Source organism: Eumetopias jubatus, unplaced genomic scaffold, assembly GCF_037043125.1.
Source record: "Eumetopias jubatus isolate StellerSeaLion01/CBP00866 unplaced genomic scaffold, mEumJub1_p1.0 scaffold_1, whole genome shotgun sequence".
In the NCBI taxonomy this organism is placed as follows: Eukaryota; Metazoa; Chordata; class Mammalia; order Carnivora; family Otariidae; genus Eumetopias; species Eumetopias jubatus.
The window spans coordinates 71807397-71833908 of NW_028274807.1; the positions used below are offsets into that span (position 1 = coordinate 71807397).

The window sequence follows — 26512 nt, forward strand, 5'->3', positions numbered from 1 at the left end:
GATAATGCCCAATTTATTTTAGTTACGGTCCATTCAGGCAGAGATGTTCAATAGGCAGTCTGAAGCTCTGAGAGATATGGGCTGGAGATGGAAGATTTGAGATGTTGGTATTTATTTCCTTGAGGGTAAGTTGATTTTATAAGTTGGGATAAGTTCCTTTTATATTTTACGACAGATACATATTCAGCTTGTGCTGAAAGAGGTGCTTGCCAAATAAAACAGGCATTCTGAAAGTGTTTTGTTGAATATGTTTATACTTCCAGTGTTAAAATTGTGAGATTCAACCTAATTGGTACTTGTTCTTTTAGTTTCTTTTCACATTTTTCATGGCATTTCATACGTAGAAAAATTTGATCCGTCAGTGGTATTGAGTGATCATACAATTGAAAATATTTTACAGTTATAAATGATGATACAGACATCAGCAAATATGTGTGTTCTTTTTAGTAGGTTGTATCTTTTAGAGCAGTTTTAGGTTCACAGTCAACCTGAGCAGAAAGTACATAGAATTCCCATGTTATCCCTACCCCGCACACTTACAACCTCCTCCACTGTCTTTATCAGGCATCCAAGTATGGCACGTTTGTTGCAGTTGAAGAACCTGCATTGATACATCATTATCACCCAAAGTCCATGGGTTACATTAGGGTTCACTCTTGGTGTTGTGCATTCTGTGGGTTTGGACAAATGTATGACATGCACCCACCATCATAGTAACATGCAGAATGGTTTAACTGCCCTCAAAATCCTCTGTGTTCTAATTCATCCCTCCCTTTCCCTTAACCCCTGATCTTCATAATATCTCCATAGTTTTGCCTTTCCCAGAATGTCATATAGTTGAAATCATACAATGTGTAACATTTTCAGATTGGCTACTTTCACTTAGTATGCATTTAAGTTTTGTCCTTTCATGACTTCATAACTCATTCCTTTTTAGCTTTTGAATATCCCACTGTCTAGATGTACCACAGTAAGTAAGCAAATCAATCAATCAATCAATCCATTCACCTACTGAAGGATAACTTACAGAATGGGAGAAGATATTTGCAAATGACATACCCGATAAAGGGTTAGTATCCCAAATATATAAAGAACTTATACAACTCAACATCAAAAAACCCAAATAATCCAATTAAAAATGGGTAGAAGACATGAACAGACATTTCTCCAAAGAAGACATACAGATGGCCAACAGACACATGAAAAGATGCTCAATATCACTCATCATCAGGGAAATGCAAATCCAAACCACAATGAGATATTCACCTCACCCCTGTCAGAATGGCTAAAATCAAAAACATAAGAAACAAGTGTTGGTGAGAATGTGGAAGAGAAAGGAACCCTTGTGTGCTTTTGGTGGGGATACAAACAGGTTCAGTCACTCTGGGAAACAGTATGGAGTTTCTTCAAAAATTAAAAATACATCTGTCATCTGACCTGGTAATTCCACTAGTGGGTATTTACGCAAAGAATATAAAAACACTAATTTGAAAAGATATATGTGCCCTATGTTTATTGCAGCATTATTTACAATAGCCAAATTATAGGAACAGCCCAAGTATCAATTGCTAGATAATGGATAAAAAAGATGAGGTGTATATTTATACAATGGGATATTATTCAGCCATAAAAAAGAATGAAATCTTGCCATTTGCAACATCATGGATAGATCTAGAGGGTATAATGCTAAGTCAAATAAGCCAGTCACAGAAAGACAAATACCATATGATTTTACTCATATGTAGAATTTAAGAAACAAAACAAAACAAAGGGAAAAAAGAGACAAACCATAAAACAGTCTCTCAACTATAGAGAACAAACTGATGGTTATCAGAGGGGAGGTAGGTGTGGGGATGGATGAAATAGGTGAAGGGAATTAAAGAGTACACTTATCTTGATGAGCACTGAGTAATGTATAGAATTGCTGAATCACTATATTGTACACCTGAAACTAATATAACACTGTATGTTAAGTATACTGGAATTAAGAAAATAATATTTTGTGACATGAAAATTATATAAAATTCAAACTTGTTTCTGTAAATAAAGTTTATTGGGACATAAAAAAAAACCCTGCTGATTTCAAAAGCAGTTGTTACAGTCTTATTTTTATTATCTCTGAGATTGATTTTACAATTACTGCTGATTTCAGACAATTATTATGGTCTTAATTTGTTGTTCTTGCCAAGATTAATTTTACGAAAAATTCATACAGCTGAAAAGGACTTAAATTTCTGCTTATTACTAACTGTTCAGAATTTCAAATTTTATATTCTGAGCAGAAAGTTATGCTACCTTAATAGAGTATGCTGATTTTTATTTTTAAGTTAAGCATAGATTCTTAAGTAGTTGATCAGCAGGTTTATATAGTATAAGATGTAATCCTTTACTATTAAGACATAGCTTTAAAACAAATTTTGACATCCACTGTGAGTTTTAATGCAGCATAATTACTATGTTAATTACCTATAAATCCCTCAGCAGATTGACCTAGAAATTTCTATGAAATTGGTCGGTACCAGGAATATGCTTGTCACAGGCAAAAGACTAAAGATTAGAGATTATCCAGGAAATAGCTAAATAAAGTGTGTATGGTGTCTTTTGATGTGTAGATATTCATACTTTTAATTCATTTTCCATTTTTTATGGTGATAAAACTATAACATAAAATGTACTGTCTTAACTATTTTTGAATGCATAGTTTAGTGGTATTAAAGTACACTTAATATTGTTGTCTGCCTTTTAGGACTATCCATCTCCAGAACTCTTTTCATCTTGCAAAAGTAAAACTGTACCGATTAACAATAACTCCCCATTCCCACCTTATGTGTTCGCTCTTCTTTTTTGGGGAAGGGAGCGGCGGAGGGAGTGGGAGAGAAAGAATCTTAAGCAGTCTCCATGCCCAGTGGGGAGCCAAACAGGGGCTCAGTCTCAGGACCCTGAGATCATGACCTGAGTGGAAATCAAGAGTCAAAACCTAGCCGACTGAGCCACCAGATGCCGGCGTTTGTTTTTCAGAGGACACTGCTGTTTTTTTTACTGGTCTTGCCCAGATAATGGGTGCTACCTTAACACTTGCCACTGGGAATGACCTTACCTTTCAGGAATGTGGATTTATTCCTGTAGTTTTAAATAATACAGCCTCCTCAGACTATGACACAACTCAGTGTTCATACAGTAAATACATCTATTTAGTGTTGGGCTGTTTCCTTAAGAAACATGCTTTTTACTTTCTTCAGCAATGTTGGACACAGTCATAATAGTTTAAGATAGTAGAATTTTAAAACCAGGTGATTTCTGTTTCCAACTCACTAACATGTATGATTTCTTCTTATTTAAAATGTTATCTGTTTTATAAGAAAAAGTTTATGTGTTGCAGTGTATTTTTATTTTTGACTTTGAGGGTAGTGACGTCCCTGTGGCTGACTGCATCCTAGATTTACCTGGGATCTCAGTGAAGATTAAAATATGTCAGAGTGAGTGGGATAGGGATCTTGGAGTCTGTATTTTGATATGCCCATTATTTGGTCAGGGATATGTGTGGTTATTAATCCAGGAGACTTTCTTACTGGCATCTTTATATAGTCTAGATTTTAGTGTGCATCATACACACATGTATTTCCATTCCTAAGGAATGGAAATTAAACTCAAAATGGACTTGTCAGCAGTTATTTTGAGACTCCAATAGAAATCCTTTTATAAGATGGTTGTCAGACACAGATTTAGATATGCTACATAGGACAAATAAGATTTAAGCCAATTCTTAAGTCTGTAAAGTTTAAGTAGTAGTTTGTGTTTCTTTCCCCTTGAATTGTGTTAAACACAAAATATTTTGAACTTGTAGGGTGTCTCAGTTTATACCTCCTTGGAAGTGTCACATTAGCTGTTCTCTGAAGGTAAATACATCATCATTATACATATTGGCTTATTTAGTTCTCTCAGTTAAGTCATCTGATGTCTTTGAATATTTCCCTGTTATTTAGTTGGTAACATTAGGTATCACCGAGAATGTACAACTAAGATGCTATAGGTCTAGGATGTTTTATGGGCATCCATTGTATCTGTAGTCCTTTCTTAGCCATTGTAAATTGGTGGATTCTAGATCTCTTGATGAGCTATGGAATATGAATAAATGCTCCACCTAAATATATGTATTACTGAAGTTGTACAATCTCTTACATGAATTGCACAATCTCCTTTAGAGTGTAAGGATGGTTAAATGCAAGGATGATTGATGACTTATTGATGGAAAATAAAATTTGAAGTATAAGGATTCTTGGCTTTTTAGCAGTATAGGTAATATGATTGTATTAAGGTTACCATAGCTAGATTGTTCATATGAAGGTAACCCAGACTTCCAGTTTTGTTTACTGCTAAAAAACAAGATTGGCAAATTTGTGGGACAGAATTATAACCCATCCCTAAAGAGGTAATGAAATTAATTTGAAGTGATTGGTCTTGTGTATGTGTTGTTTTTGAGAATTTATCAGCAAAGGATAACAAAGCTGTAGCTATACAAAATGAGTTATAGACTTAGAATGAAATCAATTCTAATTTTATAGAAAGACAAGCACAGATTTTGATCTGTATATCGTCTCATGAGGAATTAGAGCTAGATTAGCACTCCTTGTATTTATAGGAGTTAGATTGTGTTTAATATGAGTGGCAGTAGAACTTTTACCCTAGACTTCCTGAGAAAGAATGCGAAGATTTCTTTTTTGTCTAATTAATTACCTTTATCTTCCAGGGAGGGATTGAGAATGAAAAGGGAAAGAGGGGAACCTGCCTACTTGTCTTCCTTGTTGATTATTAGAACACATTTTCAGTTTCTATTTGGGATTTTTTTTCTCTTCATTTTAGTTCCATATGCCTTATATTCCTAAAAAAATTTTCCAAACTTCTATTTTAAAATATTAATCTTTTCCGTAGGAACACAGTCTTGGTTCCTCAAAGTATCAGACCAGAAGTGTTTTTCAACATTTAAAAATTGTTTTCCTAACCATTTTGACTTGACTCAAAATTGGTGTTTATCTCAGCCCTTATTTGACCTGTTAGTAGCCTTTGACATAGTTGATCACTTCTTCCTCCTTATTACATTTTTTTCATTTCCCTTCTGTACCATACTCTCTTGGTTTTCCTCTTACCTCCTTCGTTGCTCCTTCTGTTTCTTTTTCTATTTCTCTTTGTTTTGCCTGACCTTTAATACTGGAATGTCCTAGACCTCAGTCTTTAAATTATTTTTTTATCTTTACTTTTTTTCAATATATCGTCTCACAGCTGTAAATACTGTTTGTTCATGATTCCTAAACTTACATCCCCAGCTCAGACTCCTAAACTCTAGGCTCATATTAATCCACCTATTTGATGTCACCACTTGTATATCTAGTAAATATTTCAGATCTAGTCCAAACCTGAACTACAGTTCTTTTCTCCCCAGACCTGTTCTGCCCATAGTGTTCTCCATCTCAGTTGGTTGCAGCCCTGTTTGACTGTTCCAGCTAAAATCTTGGAATCCATCCTTAATTTCACACCCACCTGCTCATTGGGGTACCTGTGCATGTGCTCACACACCACATCCAGCTCATGAGGAAATCCTCTTGGCTCTACCTTCAAAATATATCCATATTAGCATTTTTTTACCAGTGATTGGTGTTTGTTTAAGCCACCTTCATCGCTTACTTGGATGATCTGTAGCTTTCTAACTGGTCTCTTTGCTTTCTTTTTTGTTTCCCTACAATCTTCTCCATACAGCAGCCAGAAGTGATTCTTACAAAATAAGTCTTACAAAAATAAGTCATATTGTGTCTCTTCCCTGCTTTTTAGACCCTTCGGTTGTTTCCCATTTCACTTAGAATCTTTATCATTGGCCTACCATGCCTTAGACTGTTAATGGTGATGGGGCTCTCCATTACTTCTCTCATTTCCTCTCCTGCATCTCTCTCCTGTGCTTGTTCTGTTTCATGCTGGCCTCCTTGCTATTCCTTTAACACATCAGGGTAACCCATTGCATTGGTTGTTTTTTTCTGTCCATGACATCTTTCTCTGCATGGTTTACTTCTTCAGGCTTTGCTCAAATATCACTTTCTCAGTGAGGACTGTCTTGACCATCCTATTTAAAGCTGTAGCTGTCCTTGCCCCCTGCGCGGTACCCCCTTGATGTTTTAACCTTTTTAAGAGCACTAATCACCTTTTAGAGTACTATCTAAATGACTTATTTATTATGTTTGTTGTTTATTGACTGTCTTCCTCTTCCAGTGTAAGGTCGAGGAGGGCAAGGTTCTTTATTTCATCTGCGTATCCTAAGCAATAGATATTTGCTCCTGTTTGTTGTTAGAGAAAAGGAAGGGAAATTTCATTTCTTTATTTGTCTGAATTTTTCTAGTAGTGTTTTTTTTTTTAAAGTTGTTTAAAAAAATTCCCCCCCCCCCCACTTTAGTTTAACTATTTTGATTCTTCTCTTTGGATGTCCAAGGATTCTATTTGATTTATAAGTTGAATGTAGTTATGGAATCATGGTAGTGTAATTTTGTGGTGGTGGTACAGTGAATTCCTCCTTAGATCCTTTGAGGTTTCTTTCAAGAATCCTGTTTTAGAAATCCAAATCCTATATTAGTGTATATTCTATCTAGAGTTTTATATTACAAGAATTTCCTGTTTCTCTCAACTTTAAAAGAAATTACAGGTATTATAATAATGGCTAGGTAAAGGTATATAGGCTCATCCTTGTATGTGGAAAGAACTTTTTCCTTCTTTCATTGTAAATCTAGTTTTGACGTTTATGCAATTATTTGTGTATTTTTTCTTTTCTTTAAAGGCTTTTCTAGTAACATCTCTATGAGGCTGTAGAGGCAGATTAGAATAACTAAAACTGGAGCAAGAGGGAACTGGAAAGTTACATATAAATACATGTGCACTGAGATGGAGGTATAACCATCATGAGTGGTCTTGGGCCCCAGATTCTGAAATTTTTCTTAATGCTGCATCTGTCCATCCAATAAACAAATGTTTACTTGGTAACTAAATAAACTAGGGGTAGATAGCTAAATGGACCATAGTCTCTGCTCATGTCTCTCAGTTTAGGCAACAAGACCGCAAGTTGAATTATCATATTGAGTGCCAGGTGTTCTATTTGATGTAAGCATAGGGTGCTTTGTGGAGGAGGTGGTGGCAAGGTGCTCATTCCACTGAGAAGGTGGCACTTCAGTGTCACAAAATTACTATTTACTTCAGTGTCACAAACTTAGTGTGTGAACAGTGTCTTTAAAACCCTGAGCCTTTTTATTAGGCTCTTAAATGTGTATTCTTCTGCATCCTGTTTACAGATCTTGTAAAATTGCACGGTTTTAATGGAGATAAAGTACTACGTGAAGTGCTTTTCTAAACACAGCCCGCTCTATTTTCATTAAACAGTTCTGACGTTCAGCAATTTGCTAAAGTTTCTTCCAATTCCAGATTCTGTGATTCTGGAGTTGTAGCTCATTTCCTGTTAATGGTTTTTCTCTTTACTAGTTCATTATTACTATTCTGTATTATTAATATAACAACTGCTGTATCATAATGCAGGTGCCCCATGCAGATTGTAAAATACAGTGAAAATATATGGCAAAATTATTTTCATTATGTACTAAAACGGATTCTTTTGTTAACGGAGAAGCCTGGAAAAGTTATAGATGGGATTTGTTTAGCAGTCTAAGATATGTCATAGACAAATAGAACCCTGAAAGACCCAGTATGCAGTTATTTACCTGCTCTGATTTGCAGGCTATCCTGTGGCTTAAGTACCATTTCCAGTTCCTGAAAAGGATAAAGGTGAACAGCCATGAAAAGGATAAAGGGAATATGGTCTCTGATTATAATTTTTGACAATTTTGTCTGGGCTTAGCCGTAGATGTCCCTACCATCTTGCTCCTTTCTTCCATTGAGTCTGCTGATAGTCCCATCTTGGTCATCCTGACAGTATTATCAGTCACAGTGTTCTTTCCTCATAGATATCTACTTTCCCCCTGTTAGGAACCATGAAGTTTACAGTGCTCTCTTCTCCCTAAATGTATTGACCATGACATACCACTGATATGATAAGGATTGCAGTTTAACTGCTTTGGTTAAATATTTTAATTCTTTAAACAGTGATGGTAACTATTTTATTTTCCTATCATGTCAAAACCTACTGCAGTGATAAGATTCAGTCTTTTAGAAAAGGTGGCTTAATATTGTTATGTAATAAACATACATTCAGAGCCTTAATACTTCTTTGTATTGATTGCAGAGTTAGCTCTGTTTGTTCTTAGACGAGTCAGACAGAAGTGTCCTTGATGACCTTGGAAAATAAAGTGGATTTTCAAATAATATCCTGTCATATTGTGTAGCACTGTGGCCCAGACTGAAATAATGAAGAAGTTAGGAAAAGTGTATTTGACATAAAATTTTTGGAAAAGGGCAAGAGTATTGAAGTGCTTAGAATTTGGACTTGCTGTTTTATTTGTTGATCATAGGCCTGTTTTAACGTTTTTTGCTCCTTTTTCAAACCATTTGAAATTCATGTTTGAAGTATGTGATGACTTAATCTTATTACTGCTTCTTTCCCTTTTGTTCCCATAAAATGAAAATGAAAAGAGAGCGTGTTATTTTCTTTAACATTATAGATTATTATAGCTGGCATTTATTGATTACTTACTGTCAGTCACTGTGCTAAAATTTTTATAAGTATTTTGAAATTTGTCATATAGCTCTATGGGAGAGATTGTCATTATCTGTATTTTGTAGATGAAATTGAAACACAAAGAACTTATTTGATGTTACATAGCTAGTGTAAGAAGTAAAATACTGAATTCAAACACTGACAGTTTAAAAAATTCCATTCGATTGCTTCTTAGCATAAAGGTGTTAAAGAGACCCAATTCTAAAGGACCCAGAACTTACCAACAAAGTAAGGGGTGGCCATTCACATTACAAAATGATTTAATGAGAGATTTATTTAAAAAAATTTTTTTTAAGATTTATCTGAGGGAGAGAGAGAGCACAGGCAGGGGGAAGGGCAGAGGGAGAGGGAGAAGCAGGCTCCCCACTGAGCAGGGAGCCTGATGTGGGACTCTATCCCAGGACCCTGGGATTGTGACCTGAGCTGAAGGCAGATGCTTAACAAACTGAGCCAGCCAGGCGCCCCGAGAGATTTGTTTTAAAAGATTTTATTTATTTATTTGTCAGAGAAAACACAAGCAGGGAGAGGGGCAGAGGCAGAGGGAGAAGCAGGCTCCCTGCCAAGCAAGGCGCCTGATGAGGGACTTGATCCCAGGACTCTGGGATTAGAACCTGAACTGAAGGCAGATGCTTAACTGACTCATCCACCCAGCATCCCAGCCCGAGAGATTTATTTTAAAAAGCAGGTTTCAGGGTATGTACTCTCTGTTTTTTCTGGTCAAAAATGCAGAGGGAACCATCTCATCTTAGAGCCACCACTAGGAGTTTTATTGTTTATTGAGTTACAGGTTGTGGGCTGTCCCTGATCCAGCCATTGTCCTTTCTTTGCCAGAATAGCCAAGCATTGCCCACAGTGGTTAAAGCTGTTGATCTGAAAGAGGAAGTTGCCTGGTGATGGTAGGTGCCATGGTGGACAATATAGGCAACTCCTCCCAGTATCTAAATGGCTAATTTATATGCAACCTTTAGGAATATATTTTTTATATAAAACAAGGAATATAGATGTTAGTTTCAAAATCAAAAGTTTCAAAATGTCTAATTCTTTAGAAGGTTGTTATGACTTAGAGCCTCAAATCCATCTTTAATTGTTTAAATACTTAATCTTTAGTATTTATGGGCTTATTAGTGATCTCAAATATCCTGTTGTTACATTTTAGATTGTATCATCATGTGACCTAGTCTCACAATTAATTCCATTTTAAGGAAATTGCCAAGGTTCACGTGGAAGTTAGCTTTTTTTTTTTTTAGGATCTCAAATGGATGGCTACAACAATCCATCATACTTCCTGTTTCAAATAATTAGCTTTTATAAAGAGAATATAGTGCTCATATTATTCATACTATTTAGTTATTTTTATGGATCATTTTATAAAAACAGTGGTTTAGGGGTGCCTGGGTGGCTCAGTTGGTTAAGCATCTGCCTTCAGCTCAGGTCATGATCCCAGGGTCCTGGGATCCTACATCGGGCTCTTTGCTCAGTGGGGAGTTGGCTTCTCCCTCTCCCGCTGCCCCTCTGCTCTGCTTGTGCTCTCTCGCTCACTCTCTCAAATAAATAAAATCTTTTTAAGAAAAAACTCTGACTTACAAAACAAAACAGTGGTTTAAAAAAGATTATTGCTACATCAGGGGTATGCAATTATCTGGGTAGGGAGAATTCTGTTTTTATGCTTCTCATAGAGCTTCATTTAATTCACAGCTGAAAGTGATCACCATGTGATTAGAAATGTCTCAGTGTTGGGGCACTTGGGTGGCTCAGTCAGTTGAGCATCCAACTCTTGATCTTGGTTTAGGTCTTGATCTCACGGTCATGAGTTCCAGGCCCAAGTTGGGCTCAGCGCTGGGTGTGGAGCCTACTTAAAAAAAAAAAAAAAAGTCTCAATGTTAATACTTGCTTCTAGAATTTTTTCTATTCTAGTTTTATGTTTTTAGTTAACTGTTTTCTGAGTTGATCATAAAAAAACTGATGCATGAATAGATAAAAGAATGAAGATGTTATTAAAAGTAAAGTGACATTTTTCTGAATTATAGGCTTATTCAGCTTCTTAGAAGGTACAGCCAACCAGAACAATGTTCTAAAAATTATTTCCGTGTATGTATTTTGTATTTGAGAAAGGATTTTCATTCATGTTTTTGTATTTAATATTCATAACAAGGAGTCAGTAAACCTTTCCTGTAAGATGCCAGATAATAGTAAATATTTTAGGTTTTGTGGGCCATATAGTCTCTCTTCCTAAACTATTCAACTCTTTCATGCCATTATTGCATGTAAGCTGTCAAAGACAATATTTAAATGAATGAACTTGGCTGTGTTTCCATAAAACTTTACTTGTGGATGCTGAATTTGAATTTAATATAATTTTCTTGTCATTAAATACTCTTGTTTTTTTTCCAACCATTTAAAAATGTGAAAACCATTTTTAGCTCATGGGCTGTATAAAAACAGGTTAGGTCCAGACTTGCCTGACAGGTTGTAGTTTGCTGAACTCTGTTCCAAATAATCCTGTGAGACTTTGCTGACTATTTTCTGTTTTTTCCCCTTTCTTTTAACATTATTTTGTGTTTTGCTACTTAGTCATATATTTTCTGACATTGTTAATGTGTTTATAACTTTTAAATTTTAATAATTCAAAAAAATTTAATGATTATTAAGTTTTAAGCTATGGGGGGTAGGACCTATAATATTGGCCTCTTTAACACCTTGCACATTTATAAAAGTTATATATACTCAATAGATATTTTGGAGAGTTGAAAAGGAATAGTATCTTTCTTCCATTATTTGAAGGACTGTTGTACAGATTGTTTCATTTCACTTACTCATTTATTATACATGTTCCAGGATGGTTCTCTTGCATTATTCAATAGAAGTAATAGGGAGGCAAAACTTAGGTTAGAATGTAGGGATAAGAGAAAGGAGAGAGAGAGAGACTCTTAAGGATTGTATTCTTTGTGGCATGGTATATGCTGTGGTCAGTGATACACACAGCCCCTCATTTAACCTTTACAACTTGTTTAAGTAGGCATATCTTTACTCATTTTACAGATGAAGAAACTTAGATAAAATACTAAATAAGTGAGTGGTGGAGAATTTGAACTGAGATCATGATCTTTCCATATACTTTTCTTTTTATACTAAGGAATATTCAGTTAACTAGTTTGTCTTACACATCAGCTACTTAGCTATTACTACAAGTTGTGTGTGTGTGTGTGTCTGCTTTGCTATTACTACGAGTTTTCACACACATCTTAGATGACCAAGAACAGAGATTTTTTTTTAGAAAAGGTGAAATGTTGAATTGAAGAACCTCTAAGGTAAAGTTTCAGATTCTTTGATTATATGATTAGAGAGGGCTTTACTTTTAGATGCAGGTAAAACACATTTTTCCTTTTGTGTTTGTACCTCCCTTTAAAATGTTGTTTTACGGGACACCTGGCTGGCTCAGTTGGTGGAACATGCGGCTCTTGATCTCAGGGTTGTGAGTTTGAGCCCCACATTGGGTGTAGAGATACTTAAAAAAATAAAATCTTTATAAAAAATGTTGTTTTACAAAAGTAAATTAGTAGAATTGCACAATGAAATAAGATTGAGGAATATACATAAAGTTTCTATCAAATTGTTTACTAGAAGTCAATGATTAAATCAAATCTTAAGCTGGTCATTTCAACTAATATGCTTGAAAGAAATTGAAGATTGAGTAAAGCTAGATTAAATAAATGTTACAAGTAAATGAAGAATATTTCTGACAGAATAAATAATTGTGGAGTTTCTTTCTTGACCCAACAAACATTTTGAGTGTCTGTACTGCTATGGGGAGCTCAGATAAGTGAGAGAAGTGGACAGTGATAGAGGCATGCATGAGATATTGTGGGGGCACAGGACAGATGTGTAATTAAGCTGGAGTGGGTGGAGGAAGAGGTTCCCAAAAGACCCTGCCTCCTGGGAAGATGATGTCTGAATTTCTTTCTTTTCCCCCTTTATTGGCTTTAAAAATTTTTTTTTTTTTTTAAAGAGATATTTATTTATTTGAGGGAGCAAGAATGAGAGACGGAGAGAGAGCACATGAGAGGGGGGAGGGTCAGAGGGAGAAGCAGGCTCCCTGCTGAGCAGGGGGCCCGATGCGGGACTCGATCCCGGGACTCCAGGATCATGACCTGAGCCGAAGGCAGTCGCTTAACCAACTGAGCCACCCAGGCGCCCTGGCTTTAAAATTTTTTAAAAATTTGTAGTTCTTGCAAATATTAAACAATCCAGAAGTGTAACTAGTAAACAGTGTAAATCCGTATTTACACTTTTTGTTCTCCAATCCTCATTTTCAAAGTTATAGGTAATAGACTGGTAAATATGCTTCTAGATTTTTCCCTGTGCATTTACCAACCGGTTTTTTTCCTCCACAAAATTGGGTTCATACTATATATAATTTTGTAACTTGCTTGTTCCCCCCACATGTAATAGTATATCACATGTCTGTTTCTATCCCAGTAGATGTAGATCAATCACATTTGAAAAACTTGCTGCCTCAAATATGGGGATGGATGGTCCCTCATTTATTTACATTATTTCCTATTTCTGGACATGTAGGTTTTCAACCTGTTACAAAGAGTGAATATTCTTATGCAGATATATTTGTTTTCTTTTACGAATTAAGTTTTATTTTTTAACCATTATTTAAAAATTTTATTTTACTTTTTTTTTTGATGTAGTGTTCCATGATTCATTGTTTGCGTATAACACCCAGTGCTCATTGCAATACATGCCCTCCTTAATACCCATCGCCCCACCCCCTCCCCTGTGAAACCCTCAGATTGTTTCCCGGAGTCCAGAGTCTCTCATGGTTCTTCTCCCCCTCTGATTCCCCCCGTTCATTTTTCCCTTCCTTCTCCTAATGTCCTCCCTGCTATTCCTTATGTTCCACAAATAAGTGAAACCATATGATAATTAACTTTCTCTGCTCGACTTATTTCACTTAGCATAATCCCCTGCAGTCCCATCCATGTCGATGCAAATGATGGATATTCATCTTTTCTGATGGCTGAGTAATATTCCATTGTATATATGAACCACATCTTCTTTATCCATTCGTCTATTGAAGGGCATCTCGGCTCTTTCCACAGTTTGGCTATTGTGGACATTGCTGCTATGAACATTGGGGTGCCTGTGTCCCTTTCCACTACATCTGTATCTTTGGGGTAAATACCCAGTAGTGCAATTGCTGGATCATAGGGTAGCTCTATTTTTAACTTTTTGAGGAACCTCCACACTGTTTTCCAAAGTGGCTGTACCAGCTTGCATTCCCACCAACAGTGTAAGAGGTTCCCCTTTCTCCACAACCTCTCCAACATTCGTTGTTTTCTGCCTTGTTACTTTAAATGATAAGTAGCATATCTAGGCAGGTGAAAGGGAGTTAAGATTAATGTGAAGGAAAAATGTTTTCTAGGCTAAGGGAACAAATGTAATTTGAAAAACACTGCGGAAGAAAATGATACTTTTAGTTAGGGGAGAAACATTTCTGTTCCTATGCTTTGGAAGTATAGCACCTCTTGTCTTCTTGAACTTTGAACTGTATGCTAGAGTATCTTGTTTTATGGAATAGGCATCTCTTTGCTGAATAATTTATAGTTGTATAATTTTCTTATTTTGGAGATTAAAAATTTTTTTCAGTAATTGTTACCAGATAGAGAAGTAGAAATACAAGCTGATAAAAATGATTATTTGGACATTATTACATAGAGGTTAAGTATGAGTAGTTCTGGGAATAGAGCTTATATTTTAGTTATCTTTTTCTTAGTTCTGTTATATAATTGAGAATTTCTTACTCAGGTTTCAAAATAACTTTTTGGGTGGTTAGTCCTCCACTGTTGTCCATTTGAAACAAATTTGGTTAATTCATAAAATAACTACTGGAAAGTTGCTAGTTTATCAAGTAGGTACCTGAAAATGGGATAGATGACTTAAAGTAGATGAATTGTGTTTTGTTATATCTTAACTCTTAAGTGTAAAATCTTATTATCCTTAAAAAGTTTTAGTTGCTGTTGTTTTGTTCCAAATTTCCAATTTTGGAATGTTGCCTGTAGTGTGATATCAAGTACTAATAAGTATTATAATTTTATAATTCTCCTGACAATTAAGAGGATCTAATGCCTTCTTAAAAATACATGGGAAAGAAAATGGTTCATTAAACAAGGCTGACATTTTTCTGAACTATTTATAAAAATAAAAACCTTTTCTTTTTGGTTGCCAAGGATGCTGTGTTATTTGGTTAGATGTGTTCTATTGAATAGAAATCCAAGTTTTGTTAAGGCTCAACTTTAAAAATTTTTCCTCATTAAAAAAAAATGCTAAGTACTTCTTATTAGTGTTATTAATTTGAGTAACATGAATGCTTTGAATCAGTCAGCCTAATGTGTTCTCTCATTACCTTAAATAATAATTGTATTATCTGTTACATTGCATGTTTATGAAGTACTTATACTTCATCCTAAGGTAATTATTACTTAATGTGAAGTGTAATTTTTAAGATTCATATCTTTTTTCATTTAGAGTTATTTTCCAAGAGTAAAGTAACATTTAAACACATCTGATAACTTAGCGGGGGAGGGAGGAGGCTGGAGGGTGGATGTGGGGAGGGACTGGGGGGAGGAGGGGGGCACTTTAAAAAAAATAATAAACACATGATAACTTACTTTATATATGATTTTTCTAGGGCTGCTTTGGAAGAAGTAGAAGGAGATGTGGCAGAATTGGAACTAAAACTCGATAAGGTGAATTTTACTTTAAAAGTTTTTTAAAACATTAATTCTTATTTTCCATTAACAATGATTTGGGCCTTTAATACTAAGTGGTTCATGTTACTTTTTTTTTATCTCTATGAGGATAAATGTTATTATTATCCCAATTTTACACATGAGTAAATTGAGGCTACAGACATAAAATAGCTTATTGAAAATCTAAGGGCCAGAGCAGGAATTTGAACAGCATCTGACTTCAAAGCTAACTAGATATCCTTTATATTGTTGGAACTTTGTTTTCTTCTCCATCAAAAAGATTGCATGTATCTTTTTGATGCTTAGTGATTTTCATACATAACCTGACCATTCTTGTTTATAAATGTAGGTGTGGACACATTAAATATAAATAAAATTTAAAATACTGCTTCCATTTTTTAAAGCTAATGCCAGAAATGCTTAGTATATATTTAATAATTGATATTAAGTGGTCATATTCTATTTGAGGGTAAATGTTCATTGATTCCTATCTTCTATATTAATTATTGATCATCTTTTTTTTTTCTCTACCCAAGAAATATTGCTATAAAGCAGGAAGAAATATGAGAATGAGTAAGACATGGCTTCTGGTTTCAAGTAACCAGTAACTGTTTAGTGAAATATCTTTCTTAAAATTTATGGAGATAAATCAGATGCACATACCTGAAATACCTTTTCTGAAAATAACTTCCTACTTGTTTAATTATTATTGTAAATGGTATAGCTATGTAAAGCAGTGCTTCTCAAACTGTACTGTGCATAGGAATCACCTGGGGATCTTGTAAAAATACAGATCCTGATTTAGTAAGTCTGGGGTACCTGAGATTCTGTGTTTCTAATCAGATTCCAGGTGACACCAATGCTGTTGTTCCATGGACCGCACTTTGAATAGAAGGATATAAAATAACTAAGCTGAAGGTTTTCAAATGTTTTGAAATCATGAAATATATGTATGTATATAATGTAAATGGCATAGAGACTATATAAAGTAGTAGTATTAATTATGAATGTAAAACCAAACTTTTAGAAAATAATAGTTATTTTTGTGTTGTACTCTATAGTTTTTGAAACACTTTGATATATAGTATGTTCTTTGATTTTTACAATAATTCTGTGAGGTAGATAATACAAGTGCTATTATTCCCATTTTATAGATGAGGATACCAAAGCCCAGAAAGTGAAGGGGACTTGCTTCAAGTCAGAGGTAGAAGAGGCAGAACCAGCGTCAGGACTCACGTTTTTATTCTTAGTTCAGTGCTCTTTTTGTGCATCACTGTACTTCTGGATCTGTACTGGGGAGCCCTTTGCCACTTGGAAATTTTTTGAGGAACACTGAGAAGCTTCTTGGCAAGTGTTTTTTAAAATTAGTGTTGTAATTTTTGGTAAGGATATTTTCAAAAATATTTTCAAATATTTCTCTTTAAAATCACATATAGGATTATTGTTGTTATTTTACCCAGAGGTATTACATTTATTTTAAACACTCTGAAATAAAGTTTTTAACCATAAGGTAGGCAACAGAAATATAGTCTTGATTTTCTGGTAGATTTATGAGAGAGTATGTAGAAGGACAAGGCTTTTTTTTTTTTTTTTTTAGATTTTATTTGAGAGAGAGAGTGAGACACAGAGCATGAGCAGGGGAGAGATGGAGAAGCAGGCTCAGCTCCCAGCTGAGTAAGGAGCCGACACAGGGCCTGATCCCAGGACCTTGGGATCATGACCTAAGCCAGAGGCAGATGTTTAACTGACTGAGCCACCCAGGCACCCCTGAAAGACAAGGCTTTTTAAAGAATCATAGAGTAGTCTAATCAGGATATCTATTCTTTTTGGGTAGAACTGCATGTAAATCATGTGAAACATTTTGTGTGTTCATGGGGGGGTCCTCAAAATTTGAACTATCTAAACTGATAGAATCCACTAACAGCATTTTTGTTACTGATTTTGCTTTTGTGAACAGCTCCTCCCCCCACCCCCCCACCCCCCTCTGTGTCAAATTTGGTTGGAGTTGGGAGACTGGTAGAATCTTAAAACCAAGAGATTCAAGTTTAAAACAAGTTATTCAAATATTGGCAATCAGTACTAAGCCCTTTCTAGAGTATTTATTACCCAAAGGCTAATAAGGGCATCATGGAAATTTTGACATTTAAAAAAATACTATCTTCCATCTGAATAGAAGGTCTATGTTACTTTTATGTTTCTCTAGTTTAAGATCTTGATTTCTTATAAAATGTACCTCTCCCAAATTCTTAAGTTAGTATCTATCATTTCACTTTAGAATTTTGAGGAGTTAGCACAGAGAGGACAACCAGAGGGGAGGAAGAAATGGTTATTATTAAAGGTGGAGGCACTGAAGGACTAGTGGAGGGGAGGGGTTGCCCAAGATTAGTTTAGTGATTTCATAACTTTGTGCAAGGCAAATTCCAGCTGTAATATCATTGTAAATCATGCCACCAACAGGTTAAACTAGCTTGATGACTTAGCTTTTATTTATTTTGCTTATAATATGTTACCAATAGTTACACTCGTTGTGGACAATAATGCTTTATGAGTGGCATTGTTCTGCTGGGTCCAATGATTTGTCCATTCTGCCAGGCATTCTGGCATTGACAGCACCGTAGAGCATCATGGTGGCCGTCTAGATGTAATTTCTGTATCTGGTGTATCTTCTCACTGGAATGCTTGTTCCCTCTCTGGTGAGCAGATCCTCTTTAAATCACAGCTCAAGTACTACCAAACTGAGGTTCTTTTTCTTGTATTGCATTCTTTGTTGCACACACTTCCATTTAAATTATTAAAATATTATTGTAGTTTTTGGGTTGTAGCATGGTCTAATGGTTAAGAACACAAAGCCTGGAGTAAGACTGCCTTCATTTGAATCTGGCTCTACCACTTACTAAGCTGTTTGGCGTTGGGCAAGTTCCTCAACCTTCCTATGCCTCAGTTTCTTCATCTCCAAAAAGTAAAATTAGAGTTTCTGTCTCGTAGGGTTATTATGAGAATAAGGTGCTTTAGTATATGTTAGTGCTTAGCATGGTTCTTAGCACATGTTAAGTTCTAAATAAATGGTAATGATGGTGTCTCTTCAACAGATTATTAGCTCCTTGAAGACAGTCTTTGAAGAAAAAGGAAAACCCTCATTTGATGCACACCATGTATCAAGTGCTAAGTTTTACTTATATTATCTCCAACTGTCACAACAATGTTGCAAAGTTGGTATTATACCCAATTTGCCCGTGAGAAAAATGAGACTTAGAGAGGTTGTTATTTACTCAAGGACAGTCAACCGATAAGTTGTTTATATTCTCATCACCTGGAAAAGCGCCTATGACATACATATCACTTAGTACCAAAGAACTTTTGAATGAATTGGGGCCACTAGCTTGATAATTTTGACTAACTTGACATATACTCTTGGGTAAGAATCTTCCCTCTTTGTAGGCTTCTGTTATTCAGTTATACCTGTCCTCAGTGTCATCTACTAAGGATTTTGCTAGCTGGCATAGTTTCTATCATCAAGTCAGTCCTTCCTCCTGCATAGCTGCAGTGTATGTGTGGCTCAGCTATATGTCAGTTCCATTCTGTCTCCAGCTCCTGTGATAGTGGCCTCTATTCTAATTCTGATACCTGTTTCCATGGTCAGAGCTCTGCCTTACCATTCAGAGTTCTCATCTCGGAAATCTGGAATGCGGATCTCTTACTTTCTTACCTGAGACTCTAGTCTTTCCAGTTCTCATTTCACTCCACTTCTGTTCTTCAAGCTTAGCTAGCCCTCTAGTCTTTCAGCCTATAAACTTCTGATATTTTAGACATTTTAAACTCCCCTTTCAGTGCATTTTTTTTTGGGGGGGGAGTAATTTTTGGAGATAAAATTCACCGGACATAAAATTCATCATTTTAAAGTGTACAGTTCAGTGTTTCCAGTGTATTCACACTATTGTGCAACCCTCACCACTGTCTAATTCCAGTGCATTTCCATTACCTTAAAGAGAAATCCTGTACCTGTTGGCAGTCACTCCCAATTCACCTCTCCCTACATCCTCTGGCAACCACTAATCTACTGTGTCTGTATGGGTTTGCCTATTTTGAACATTTCATATAAATGGAATCATAATTTGTCCTTTTGTGACTAGCTTCTTTCACTTAGCATGATGTTTTTAAGGTTCATCAGTACATGTTGTAACATGTTCCAGTATTTCCTTTTATGCCTTTGTGTGGATAGACCACATTTTATTTATCCCTTCATCACTTGATGGACATTTGGGTTATTTCCACTTTTTGGCTAGTATGAATAATACTGCTATGAACCCTTTTAGTCTACTCTTAATTTTATTCCATCATATTTTTCTTCTGGATGCCTTCATTTCCCTTCCATAAAACCTACTCCATAGAATTCTCACTATATTAGTCTAATCATCTGTATTCTCTGTGTCATATCTGGGCTGTAAAGCCCTGTAGGAGAAGTTACACAATTGTTTGGTGAAATCAACTGGTGGAGTTACACATTCCTGGAATTCTTGATGTAAAACAAATTTTCCAAGACTTATTCAGGTTATCTTGTTATCTCTAACAGCTGTTATGCTTCTGTTTTCTCATGATTTATCACTTTGTTCTTCTTTCTTAATAGATGACTTTGACTCTATCTTCCTTTTGGTGGAACATTTTTATTTCTTGCTCCTAATCTAGAAATTTAGACTATGCCCTTCTCTTTTTCCACTTTTCCTCCCATTTGAGTGATAAAAGTATCCCTTTTCCTATGTAATTCCAAACTCTTAACTTCTCAGGACTTTGCTTTAGCCATCTTTCTTCTTTTCTTTCTCTACCACCTCTTCATTTTAAGTAGAAAGTGTTCAAGTTTCCCTGGAACAAAAACAAAATAAGAGAGAAAACCAAAAGCAAACAAGAAAATTCTGACAAGGAAATATAAATCTTTAGTAATTACCATGTGCCAGTAATGGTTTGTGCTAAGATCTTTAAGTGCATTATCTTAATTCTTTTATAGTAATCTTGCATGGTTTGGTACCATTGTGATCATTTCAGACAGAAGAAATTTAAGATTACTGAGGTTAAGTTCACTCAGAATCATTTAGATGGTTAAGTACAGCAGCAGGATTTGAACCTAAACTGACTGAGCCCAGAAGCCTATGTTTTTAACCATGATGATGTTATATTACCAACCTCTCTCTTTCAGCTATCATGGAACCTTTTAATTTAATTATTTTAAAGTTGTTTAATTTGCTGAATAATACCTCCTATGTGATACAGATTTCAAAGACACAAAAGTGTGTACCCAATGAAAAATTGGTAACCCTCTAATCTCTTTCCTAAAGGAGAACACTTGTGTCCTTCCAGAAATTTTCTGGGCATATAAAAGATTATAAATATTTGTCTTCTTCTCTCCCAGTACAACAAAAATATTAACACTGTTCTACATTTTGCCTTTTGAAAAACTACATCTTGGATTTGGGTTTCTGTTATTAATTATTGAGCTGCCTCATTCTTTTTAATGGCTGAATTGTATTTCATTGTATGGATATATCATAATTTATCCAGTTGCCTACTGATGGACACTTAGATTGCTACCTGTATTTTACTGTGGCTGCAGTGTATGACTTCACATGTGTGTCATGTGGTTTAGGTGAACATATAACTTTATAATACTTTTCTAAAAGTGGAATTGCTAGAGTAGAGGGTATGTGTTTAAAATTTTGATAGCTCTTGCTAAGTTGCCTTACATAGAAATTGTACCAGTTTACATCTCCCCCATAAATGTGTAAGAGTACCTGTTTCCCCATACCTACCCTCTCTAAAATAGCAAGTTAATAAACTTTATAATCTTTGCTATTATGTAAAAAAAACAGTAATTTACTCTTTGTAAAAGAGTAAAATATTCTTTTACTATGAGTGAGATTGAATTTTTTTTTTCATGGGCATAGTATGTCTTTGAATTTTCTTTACTGGGTATTATCTGTACATAATCTGTTGGCCATTATTTTTGTAGTGGCTGGTTTGATTTTCAGAAATGATTTGTATCCTCTTCTTATAGCAGGGAAATTAGTCCCTTATGATTTGTTACTAATATTGTTTTCCCATATTATTGTCTTTTGACTAAGTTTGTTTTTTTTCCCCTAATAAAAATGTTTTATTTATTTATTTTTAAATAGACTCCATGCCCCAGGGTAGAGCCAAATGCGGGGCTTGAACTCATGACCCTGAGATCAAAGACCTGAGCTGAGATCAAGAGTTGGACACCTAACCCAACTGAGCCACCCAGACGCCCTGAAATTTTTATTTTTTTGTAGTTGAGTTGATTTCTTTCTTCTATGACTTCTGAGTTTTGCAACTTTCTCAAAAAGACTTTTCTTACTTTGGGATTATAAAAAATATTACCTCCTGTTTTAGTTTTCTGATTTAATATTTCATGTTTAAATCTTTATTCCATCTGAAATTAATTGGAGTGTTTGGAATTCAACTTAGTTTCTTTTTTTCTTTTTTCCCCTTTAGATGCTAATGTCCCTATGTCATTTATTGAATCACTTTTCCCCCTACTGGCTAGAAGGTTACTTTAATCAAGTACTGCATATTTGTATTGGTTTCTTTTTTTTTTTTTAATTTTTTTTTTAAGGTTTTCATTGATTTGACAGAGAGATAGAGAGCACAAGTAGGCCGAGTGGCAGGCAGAGGGAGAAGGAGAAGCAGGCTCTCCGCTGAGCAGGGAGCCTGACGCGGGACTCAATCCCAGGACCCTGGGATCATGACCTGAGCCAAAGGCAGCCGCTTAACCGACTGAGTCACCCAGGCACCCCTGTATCGGTTTCTTGACTCCATATTCTGTTCCAATGAAAACGTTTGTCTGTTCATGTCCATTACCAGAATTGTCATTACTATACTTGTATAATACATTTTAATAATATATAAGGCTAATGTTCCCATCACATTGCTCATTTTCAGTTATTTTCCCTCTTCTTGCATGTTGGTTATTCCATATGAATTTTAGAATTAGTTTTTCTGGTTTTTAAGACATTATTTTTTGTAATTTTCTCTTTATTTGTAATTTTCAAACTGTTTAAAAGACTGATCTCTGCCAGCATTTCTTGTAGTGAGTGTTTTGGAATGTTGTTTCTATGAGCATATTTCCTCTGAAGAGAATTCTATGCTAAATATTTTTGAGAAATGCTACATATTATACTCCTCTAGGATTCGCAACACCCATGAGTATATCAAAAGCTCTTTAAAGTTCAGCAATAAAGAAATCCGTTTATCTCTTTAAACCCAGAGTTTGCCAGATTTATTTTGTCACAGGATCCTTATTTTGGTATAGGATGTTCCTGTAGGATATTCTGTAGAATATATTTGGGAAATATTGATCTATCATCATGTCTTCCTTCATCTACAGTTCATAACTCCTGTAATCTGGCTAACAGCCCCCCAGTCAGTTTCTCTTACAATTATTCTTGCCAAGGATGCTGGTGACTTTGTCACTAAGCTCAATAGAAATTTTTAAAGTCTTTTTTAAAATTTGACTTTATGGATTTTCAGCCTATTCATCATCCATCTTTTGATACTTTGTTCTTTTTTTTACTTTGGTGAAATGATTCTCTTGCTTTTCCTCCTACTTTTCCTCTTCCTCTTTTGTTTCCGCTGTGAGGTTTTCACGCTGCATGCTCTGCCCCTGCTTTCTGTCTAGGATGTAGCACTGCAGCACTGATATAACTATATATATGCTGATGACTCCTCTGTGTGTATCTACAGCACATGCCTCTTTTTTGAGTTTCAAACATCTGTTTTCACGTGTTTGATCAGCTTTCCACTTGGCTTAATATCACAGGCCCATCTAGTTCAGGGCCACCTCACAGGCCTAACACAGTGAAAACAAGTCTTTTGCTGGCCAGTTCAATGTGTCTTTGTGTGAATTAGCAGATGTAGCCCATGGCAAGCAGAGCTCAGGCTGGATTTCAGCTCCTATTTTTTTTCCCTTGGTGGGACACAGTCTACATAACTGTACTACATAAGGGTACTTGACTGTAATTCTTGTATATGTCTCTCCATTTCTCTCCCTGCTTACTGCCTTAATTCAGCCTGTCATGGTATTTGGTCTAATCCTCTTATCTTTATTCTTTCTATTTCCCTGTCTTTACTTTTTCTCCTTTTAGGTCATCATTCTAAGATGGAACTCTGGTGAACTCACCAATTAGTGTCTTCACTTGTTTCCTGTTTCCTTTCATACAAAATGTGAACATTTTAGCATTGCACATAAAGGCTTGTCCTGATCTGGCCCTTGCATACATTTTCCAACATCACGCCTTTAATGCCCCACATTTTCACCCTGCACTAAGCTACTTAGTGCCTCTGGTTTGCCCTGCCCAGGTAGGTTCTGGGCCTTACTTAGTACATGCTCTTCCTAGAGTAGTATCTTCCCATTACTCTTGTCTGATTGGCTAATTTTTGTTGGTCTTCAGGACTTTTCTTAAGTGTTCTTTACCAGGAATCCTTCCCTGATGCCCATGGTCCTGGTTAGATGTCCTTCCTTTGTTTGATCATGTGTGGTTTTGTCATGCATAGCAGTTGTGTTTGTGCCGTACAGAATTTATCTGCTTGTCTACTGGTTAGAATTAGAGCTTCTGAGAGCTGACATTATGTTTTTAATTTCTGTTCTTCTAGGCCCTAGGGTAACAGTTTTAAATTATACTCTTGAGATCCTTTAGATGTTTTCTAAAGTTGTTTTTTTTTTTGCTCTTTACCCTCTTCTTGGTGCCCCCACCATTACCCTCTCAGCATCCTTCCTTTATCCACTTTTTAAAAATGTATGTATTCACCCAAGATTTTATTTGTTTAAAGAAAGTGTTCTGTGTTTGAATGAAAGGAGAAAAATAAGGAACAGAAAAGAGAAAGGGGGGGAGGAAAAGAATTATAGAGAAAGAAAGATGAAACAAAGTCTAAATTTTAAGACTAGCACAATGCCTAAAATAGTGGACATTGGCGAAATATGGTTGATTAATCAATTCAGATGTTTGTGTTCATAGATTGACACTGAAATGCCTAGCATGACTAACCCAACATACCAGTTTACTCCTCTTTCCTCCAACATACCACAGGTTTTGGGGTTTTTTTTAAGTATTTTTTTAGCATACTGATTGTTCTGCCTGAACTTCCCTGTTCTTTCTTCTAGGAGGTGCTTAATAAATTTTTATGGAGTTATGGAATTGAATTTGACTTGATAAAATTATTTGTTGTTGTTACCATACCGCCTGTGGGTCCTAAAGGGTCAACTTTTTTTGGTACAACTCTCCTATGAATTTACTTTGTAAGTCAGAGTTAAAAAGAGTAATTTCAGTTAGTCTATTTTGGCTTTATTGATGAACCATAATTTATCTTAACTAGGCTAACTCATGTTAGCTGTTGCTAACACTTGTACAATAATTTGTGTAATTATTTTCAACCTGATGTAATGTTTTTCTTTTTCAGCTTGTGAAACTTTGTATTGTGATGATTGATACCGGAAAGGCCTTTTGTGTTGCAAATAAACAGTTCATGAATGGGATTCGAGACCTGGCACAGTATTCTAGTAATGATGCTGTAGTTGAGGTTAGTATTATTAAAATTAGTTAATATGATAAGTTCAACAAAATGTTAAAGAACTATGCACCCATTTACCATATTAGTAGTTATAGTGGTCCTTAAAGTTAGGAGTAGAAAAGCTATCACCTACTGGTGTTGTATAATCTTGTTTTCTAAGTGTAGTTAGAAGTTGATGGTTGATTTCATTGTGAATATAAGTTTACTTCTGCTAGGTGAGCTGAATCATCTACAAGAGGACCTGAGTAGGGAGAGGAGGACTATCCTTGCCAGTAGGAGCTTATAGGGCAAGCAGAGAGCATTTAAATCTTAAGAATAGTATCTAACTCTATGTATGAGGTTGCATAGGAAAATTCTTGTCAGCTAGCTGTGCTGGGTTAACTTAGACCACTTGCTATACTATGTGGTATTAACGATATTTCTTCCATGAGGAATAATAGCTGGTTAGGTAATGGGTGTGCTTTGATGATGAGTTGGTTCATGGATGTCTAAATGGGCACAGTCTTGATACACTCAATTTTACCTTTAGGTTTATATGTGCCATTATTATTTGTTAGCCTACTCCTGTAGATATGACAGTACTAATTCTTTGACTATCCTACCACATGTACACTGGTCCTCTTTGCAGAGCATGCCCCTGACGCAGTGCCATGAAATCATCCTCGGAAGTAAATGTTATTGTTTACAGTGTAACTAGATGTTTCTGTCAGAAATGCAGAAGTAACGTTTTTGTGACCTATTTTCATGGCTCTTAAATGACTTGGTTTTTCTTTTGGTTTCTTTCTCATAGACAAGTTTGACCAAGTTTTCTGACAGTCTTCAAGAAATGATAAATTTTCACACAGTAAGTGTCAGTAAGTAGGTATTAGTATGAGCATGTAAATGTGTAGTACTTTCCATGAATGGTGGTATTTTATAAAATTACTTAAGTTGTAATTCAGTAACTTTGATTTGCCAACTGTTTAGTTGGTCGATCTAAAATGTGTGTGTGTGTATGAGAGAGAGACATTTTATTTCTCATTCTAATATAGTGAACTTAATGAAGTATATACCCATAAAAGTTATTTTTTTTGTTTAAGTTGTGCCTTTGTGAGTTTTTAAGGAATTATTTAAAATAAGAATGAAGAAGTAAAAGCCATTATTCCAGATTTAGCTATTTCTTTTAAGATACACAAATATATCCCCTTTGTCTCTAATCAGTTGCCAGGATTAAAGACTGCTGTATTCCTTGAGCTATTTATATGTGCATTTAAGATTTGAAGACTTTTATTCTAGTTATTCATGAGGGCAAAAGATGCTGTTTTTTTCTGTTTTCCTTTGCTAAGAACGTTTCTCTTTATGATTCTAACCAGGGCAATAAAACCTAAAATCAGAATAAGAAAAAAACCAAAAGATTTAAGGGCTTTTATCCCTCAAGAATGAGGGATAGATACTACTTTTAGAATGTCAGGAAATTCCTTTATAAATTTTGTAAAAGTTTACT

The 26512-nt window shown here is 35.3% G+C and overlaps 1 protein-coding gene across 4 annotated transcripts in view; it reads left to right on the forward strand.

Moving 5' to 3' along the window:
- The window catches only part of ACAP2 (ArfGAP with coiled-coil, ankyrin repeat and PH domains 2), a 144174-nt gene that overhangs the window by 29241 nt on the left and 88421 nt on the right, over positions 1 to 26512 (forward strand). For 3 of the 4 annotated variants that reach the window (XM_088025008.1, XM_088025002.1, XM_028101179.2), the window contains exons 2-4: positions 15396 to 15453; positions 24919 to 25038; positions 25820 to 25873. In XM_088025008.1, coding sequence (XP_087881134.1) covers positions 15396 to 15453; positions 24919 to 25038; positions 25820 to 25873 — 232 coding nt within the window. The remainder of the gene's footprint in view (positions 1 to 15395; positions 15454 to 24918; positions 25039 to 25819; positions 25874 to 26512) is intronic. The other variant, XM_088025005.1, reaches the window with a different exon arrangement.